This window comes from Chinchilla lanigera, unplaced genomic scaffold, assembly GCF_000276665.1.
Source record: "Chinchilla lanigera isolate Chin_1 unplaced genomic scaffold, ChiLan1.0 scaffold00093, whole genome shotgun sequence".
NCBI classification, from domain to species: Eukaryota; Metazoa; Chordata; class Mammalia; order Rodentia; family Chinchillidae; genus Chinchilla; species Chinchilla lanigera.
In genome coordinates this window covers 2,874,876-2,882,111 of record NW_004955494.1, presented here as the reverse complement: position 1 = coordinate 2,882,111, position 7,236 = coordinate 2,874,876, and the positions used below count along the sequence as shown (strand labels likewise).

The 7,236-nt window shown below is 51.5% G+C and overlaps 1 protein-coding gene across 1 annotated transcript in view; it reads left to right on the top strand.

The window, feature by feature from the left end:
* Nucleotides 1-3,550, top strand: part of Rab19 (RAB19, member RAS oncogene family) — a 7,205-nt gene extending 3,655 nt beyond the window's left edge. Inside the window, exons 3-4 of the mRNA XM_005405422.2 lie at nucleotides 263-446; nucleotides 2,526-3,550. Of these exons, the coding sequence (XP_005405479.1) occupies nucleotides 263-446; nucleotides 2,526-2,794 (453 nt within the window). The 3' untranslated portion in view covers nucleotides 2,795-3,550. The remainder of the gene's footprint in view (nucleotides 1-262; nucleotides 447-2,525) is intronic.
* The last annotated feature ends 3,686 nt before the right edge of the window (nucleotides 3,551-7,236 follow it).

The following is a 7,236-nucleotide window of genomic DNA, read 5'->3' as shown; positions in this document are numbered from 1 at the left end:
ACCGGAGAAAAACCAAAAAAAAAAAAAAAAAAAAAACTACATAACAAAACCTTGTCTCAAAAAAAATTGAGACAGGGTCTCACCAAGTTGCTAAATTATGTAGGCTGAGAGCTTGCAATCCTCCTGCCTCAGCCTCCCAGAACATGCTGAGATTACCGGCCTGGGCTGCCAAGCTCAGCTCTAGGAAACAGTAAGTGGCTGAGGCGAAAATACCTGTGTTGCTGGCCGTGCCTGAGACAGACTTTCCCCCGCCCTTCTGCAGATGCAGGTGTGGGACACAGCGGGCCAGGAGCGATTCCGCACCATCACCCAGAGCTACTACCGCAGCGCGCACGCCGCCATCATCGCCTACGACCTCACACGGAGGTCCACCTTTGAGTCGGTCCCACACTGGATTCACGAGATAGAGAAATACGGGGCGGCAAACCTGGTCATCATGCTGATTGGTAGGCGTGCTCCTGGCACCTAGCTCCTCCTCACCTATCTCTCTGGTGAACGCAACATGTGTCACCAGAGTTCTGTGGCAGTGGATTATGGTGGTGCAACCTGCATTCCTAGCACTCAGGAGACTGAGGCAGGAAGATCTCTGTGAATTCGAGCATAGCCTGAACTATATAGCAAGATCCTGTCTTAAAAAACAAAACAAAATGCAGATTTCTCACCTACTCCCCCAGTTTCCCATAGTGGGGGTACTGGGATGGGCAGGGACAGTTCTGCGGACACCCCAGCTCAGTGCAGGCACAAGTGCTACGCAGGCTGCACAGGAGGAAATGCTGGGCTCTCAAGTTAACAGCAGGTGTCCCCCGCATCCCCACAGCCACTCAGCTGAGTGTGGCTGCCCAGCGAATGAAGACTCACACCCTCTGTGACCCTGAGCACTCTTAACCACAGACCAATATCAAAACTGACAGAAGCAGCCAGGGGTGGTAGCACACACCTATAATCCCAGCATTTGAGAGGCTGAGGCAGGAGGATTGTCATAAGTTCAAGGCCAGACTGGGCTACATAGTGAGTTCAGGACCAGCCTGAACTACATAGTGAAACCTTGTCTGAGAAAAAGAAAAAGAAAACCTGACAGAAGCTTGTGGGGCCCATGCCTATAATTCCCGTTACAACCCCAGCTACTCTGGAGGTTGAGACAGGAAAATCGACAGTTCAAGACTAGCTTGGCGGGGCTGGGGATTTAGCTCAGCGCAGAGCGCCTGCCTGGCAAGCGTAAGGTCTTGAGTTTGATTCCTGGTACTGGAAGAAAAAAACAAAAACAAAAAAACAAACAAAAAAAGACCAGCTTGGGCAAATTAGCAAGACCCTGTCTCAAAAGAAAATAAAAATGATTAGAGATCTAGCTTGATGTTAGCATTAAGAACCTGGGTTCCATCCCCAGTATTGGAGAAAAGGAAAGAAAGAAAGAAAGAAAGAAAGAAAGAAAGAAAGAAAGAAAGGATTGATTTTAGCCAGGTCTGTTGGTACACACTTGTAATCCCAAATGCTTGGGAGGCTGAGGCAGGAAGATTTTTAGTTCAAGGCCAGCCTAGGCAAAGTAATGAGACTTTGTCTCAAAATAAAAAAGTTTTGAGGATATAGATCAGTAGAAGGCTTACCTAGCATGTATAAACCCACCAGTTCAAACCCCACTATCTCAAAAAATAAACTATAACCAACCTACCCCAATACTCTTCAAATAGGGGATGGTTAAACAAACACCTACACCATGGAATACTACACTGAATGAAAACCATCACTGATACACCGAAAATGAACTGCTGATACAACCTGGGTGTTCTCAAGGGAATTAGGCGGAGTGAAGAAAAACCATTCTCTGAAGGTACATGCTGAATGCTTTCACTGTGTAACTATTGTTTTTTACATAGGGTCTTGCTGCGTAGTTCAGGTTGTCCTTGAACTCACTCAAACTTGGAATCCTCCTGCCTCAGCCTCCTGGGTGCTGGGATTAAAGGCATGTGCCACCACACCCGGCCGTTGTTTTTCTTTTTATTGTTGGATATTGGACCCAGGGCATCACGCATGCATGCTGGGTACGATGGACAAAGCTCAGTGCCAAGTCTGTGTGTCGTGTGTAAATTATAGGCATCTAAAAAGCTTCCCCTCCTGCACCTCTAGCCCAGCAAATCCTGCTCACCTCAGCTGATGGCCCCATTGCACAGCATCTCAGAACCTGGAGTCTGGGGGAAAGGAGTGCAGAGGAGCACGATTTGATGAAAGAGGGCAGGCTGATGGGGTCACGCTGGCCTTTCTGTCCCAGCCAGTAACATACACACCCTGGGACTCCTCCCAGTTCTTAAAGATCTTACAGATTGGAAGCCAATCTCTAAGGGTCTTGCTTGCATCCCTGAACTACCCAGGCTGGGCTCAAACTTGCCATCCTCCTGCCTCAGCCTCCCAGAGTGCAGTACTGTGGGAGACATGTCCCACCACACCCGGCTTAAAATGCTTTTCTTGAGTTCACTTTGAACATCGTATGGGCTAGGTCACTTGGTGAGCTATGTCCTTGTCCTGGTCCCCAGGAAACAAGTCGGACCTGTGGCAGAAGCGGCACGTGCTGTTCGAGGATGCCTGCACGCTGGCCGAGAAGCACGGGCTCCTCGCCGTCCTGGAGACATCCGCCAAGGAGTCTAGGAACATCGACGAGGTCTTCGTGCTGATGGCCAAGGAGCTGATGGCGCGCAACAGCCTGCAGCTGGACAGCGCGGGTGCCACACACAGCCTCGCCCCCGAGTCCAGCCCGGTGCTCGTGGCCCAGGTCCCCAGCGAGAAGCCCCGCTGCACCTGCTGAGCAGGCAGCCAGGCTCACAGGGACCACGCCATTCTGGCCTCTGGGTGGCACTGCCGGCTGAGCGAAGCCTCACCCCTCCTCCCTAATCCAGCCTGGGAAGCAGCCCAGGAGGCTGCGTTCCCACCAGATGCTGAGGCAAAGCGACACCCCCGGTTCCCTCGATACCTCGAACGAGGAAGGCACAAGGGAAGAGGGGGGTTTGTCCTGCCCCGTTCCCTGCTTGTCTTCCCCCCACTCCAGCTGCTTCTTGTTTTGAGACAGGGTCTCACTGTAGTTCAGGCTGGCCTTGAGCTCACAGCAGCCCTCCCTCCACGGCCTCCCAAGTGCTGGGATTACAAGGAGTGCCACAAGGCCGCTCCAGTTGCTTTCAACTGGGTTTTGCTTCTCCACTTGAGGAAGAGGGCAGCAAACGGAAGGCGGAAGAGGACTCCGGAGAGGGGAGAGGATGTTCAGAACATTCTGGGACACTTTGAAACAGCACAGGCCAGGGGTGGGGAAAAGCCTTCCAGGAAGCCCCTAACGCTGTCAGCACTTTGGTCCCACCATTCACATGCAGGACGCCCCTTTGGGCATCCCTAAATCCCAGAGGCACCCAGTCTCACAGGAACCATGTGAGGGACAGGGAGTCCCTCCGTCCTAGGCGGGCTGAGTTAATCACTCTGCTTGGTAGGAGAGACGTCACAATTTCTTTTTTTGTTCTTTTTTGTCTTTTTGAGACAGGGTCTCGCTATGCAGTTCAGGCTGGCCTCGAGCTCACTTTGTAGCCCAGACTGGCCTTGAACTCACAACGATCCCCCTGCCTCAGCCTCCCCGAGTGCTGGGATTACAGCACAATTTCTTTCTAAACACGTCGAATTATCTTCTAGATCAGAAGTGAGTGGACGGAAGTTAAACTGGCTCACAGAAGGTTATCCAGCCAGGATTGTATTGTCTCTTCTGGAAGCGCCAGGAGGCGGCAGTTAAGCGTGTGGCCAGCAGGGGGGGCAAGTGAGCAGATGAGACGCCTCAATCACAGACACCAAGGCACCCAAGAGTTTCCAAGCCCTGCAGCTGGGACCAAGCAGAAAGCGCTAGCTTCAGTTCTTCTGCTGCTGGATCAACCAGGTTTTTGACAGGACAGCCTAGCTCTGACGTCATCCTGAGGAATGGGAGATACAAGAGACTGTGGCTATTAACCCTGCTACTGTGCTGTCTCTTTCAGCGCCTGCTCTCACCCTGCAGAGCACACTTCTTTTCCTACCTTTAATAAATGTAAAACCTTACTACCTTTTGTGCTTATGTTGTCCAATTCTTTGTTCAGAACAAGAATCTGAAAAGAATCTCTGGAAGAGCCCACAGCACTCCAGGCCCCAGGAAAAACCAGAGAGAGGCCGGGTGTGGTGGTAAACGCCTGTAATCCCAGCACTCTGGGAGGCTGAGGTAGGAAGAAACAAGTTCAAGAGCAGCTGGGGCACCACAGCAATTTAGCAAGACTCCCCTCCACCACTTTTTTTTTTTTTTTTTTTTTTGCAAGACTGGGGATTGAACCCAGGGCCTTGTACAGGGAAGGCAAGCACTGTGTCCCTAACCTATATCCCTACCCTTGAGACCCTATCACAGAATTTAAAAATATTAATTTTAAAAGGGATGGTAGGGGCTGGGGATTTAGCTCAGTGGAAAAAGTGTCTGCCTGGCAAGCGCAAGGTTGTGAGTTCGATTTCTAGTACCAGAAGAAAAAATAAAATAAATAAAATAAAATAAAATAAAATAAAAGGGCTGGTGATGTAGCTCAGTGCTAAGGCCTGGGTTCAATCTCCAGGACACCTCCACTTCCAGGAAAAAAAGTTTGTGTCCTTGCCAGGCATGCAGGTACATGCCTGTAATCCCAGCACTCGAGAGGCTGAGGCAGGATTGCCACGAGTTCGAAGGCAGCATAGGTTCTATAAAGTCCAAGGCCAGCCTGAACTACACAGCGAGACACTGTCTCAGAAAAGAAAAGTAGGGCTAGGGATATAGCTCAGTGGCATAAGCACCTGCTTGGCAAGTGCAAGGTCGTGAGTTCAATCCCCAGTACCACAAAAAAAAAAAAAAAAAAAAATTATATCATGAGGGGGCTGGGGATTTAGCTCAGCGGCAAAGCGCCTGCCTGGCAAGTGCAAGGTCGTGAGTTCGGTTCCCGGTACCAGAGAAAAACCAAAACAAACAAACAAACAAACAAACAGAAAAGAAAAGTACGTGAGCAGAGAGCAGCTGGCACCTCTAGGAGGTGCAGGAACGCGTTTTCAGACCAACAGAAGCAAAGGAGGCTGGATGGAAGAGCTCCAGTGCTCAAGGGCACTTGAAGGCCCCTGGCAGAGCCCAGGGAGCCAGACACACACCTGGTGGAGGCAGCGTCTGATGTTTGCAGCTTCCGCTCTGGAGCTGCTTCCAAGGGGCAGGGGCTGGAGGCCCGCTGGGCGGAAGCCCCTGCCTGCAGGAGAGGATGTGCTCCAGCCACAGCCCCTGCGGCCCGGCCGTCCGTTTCCGCCCAGGGGCTCACAGTCCCTCCTCTGCCCTTCTCCCCTGGTCACAGCTCAGGCCAGTATTTTTCTTTTTCTTTCTTTCTTTTGGAAAGAGGGTCTTCAAAACTGGAGAAGGACCCAACCAAGAAAGAACTACAGGCCAATCTCCCTCATGAACACAGGTGCAAAAATAAGAACCTGGCAAACAGAATGCAGCAAATCATCGAGATTATCCACCATGACCAAGTGGGATTCATCCCAGGGATGCAGGGATGGTTCAACATACGTAAACTAATAAACGTAATACACCATATTAATAGAGCCATGGAAAGAGGGTCTTGTTGGCTTCAAACTCACTATGTAGCCCAGGCTGCCTTCAAAGTTGAGGTGATCCTCCTGCCTCAGCTTCCCAGAGTGCTGGGATTACAGCCATGGGCCTCCACACCTGGCTTTTTTTTTTTCTTGAGACAAGGTCCTGCAGTGCCGTCTAGGCTGGCCTCAAACTCTCTCAGCTTCCAAGCAGCTGCATTTATAGGCCGGGCTGAGAGCTGCTACAAATAGCACAGTAGCCTGTCCCCTTGCTCTGGCTCCAGGCATCAGCCCTGATCCCGCTCTTTCAAAATGGCTCCAGTGGGCTGGCACCAGCGTTGGAACCATGCTGTTTGGACCTTTGGCCTCCAAAGCTAAGAGCAAAATAGACCTCTTCTTCTTTTTTCCTTTTTTTTTTTTCCTGGTACTGGGAATCGAACTCACGACCTCACGCTTGCCAGGCAGGCGCTGTGCCGCTGAGCTAAATCCCCAGCCCCTAGACCTCTTCTTCTTAAATTACCCTGATGGGTGGGTGCTCCATCCACGCCCAGGGGGAGCTCAGGCTTCCAGTTGCCCTGCAAAGCCTGGGACTCTAGTCCTCCTGCTTCCCTGAGGCCTGGGATCTCATCTGAGAATCTTTGTGGACCACAGCTGCAGGTCACCCTAGCACTGCAAATCCGAGGGCGCTTGGCCGCACATGCAGGGCTCCGCCGAAAGCACAGAAGGGCGAAGGCCGGTGTGTCCGGCAGCTGCTGTGCGTGGAGGGACAGGTCTGAGGGGTGGGCAGCTCTAGCAGCTGGAGGAGACCCTCTTCTGTTAGAACAGCGCCGAACTGGTGAGGGGTTCGGCTGTGTGCAGGAGTGGACGTACCCCTAGCGCTCTGCCAAGAGCGAGCTATGACGGATACCCGTAACACCACCGATCTAAGCAGGTCCTAAGCAGGCTGAAAATAATTAGGACCTTAGCAGGATGTAGCCACCTCAAGAACACAGCTGGCTGCTCACAGCTGCTCTTCATTTCTCCACGTTTGTCCCCAACACAGGGAAACGCCCCAGCTGCCAGGATGCTGGGCTCTGGGTCACGTGGAGGGGAGCGTGGAGGGGAGCCACCACCTGGAATCAGCCATCTGCCTGTGTGAAATTACAGCGCTGCAACCAGACCCGCACATGCGCACTGGAAAGGACCCGAAGGCTCTGTCTGCTAGGAGGGAGCAGCTTTCCTGAAGCTCAGCTGTTACCTGAGGGTGCAGTGATGCCCTTGCAGCAGGCTGTGACCGCACTGGGTGGCTGTGAAGGGAATTCGGGCATTTTTCTCACATCCCAGTTGTGTGGTTGATATGAAGGTGTATGAAACTAAGTTCTAAAAGGGATGCTTGTTAGAATAAAAAGATTGTGAAACATCTCAACACTGTTGTGATGGTGCACACCTGTAATCCCAGCATTCTGGGAGGCTGAGGCAGGAGGATCACCAGGAGTTTTGAGGCCAGTCTGAAATACATAGTAAGACCCTGTCTCCTCCCTCCTCCACTGCCAAAAAAAGGCGAAAGAAACCCTCTGTATTTTTCTCTGCGTGTTGGATGTATCTCCATATATAAGAACTTTGGTTAATATTGCATTGTTCGTAAATGGTTCCTGAATCCATCTATCACTTGTA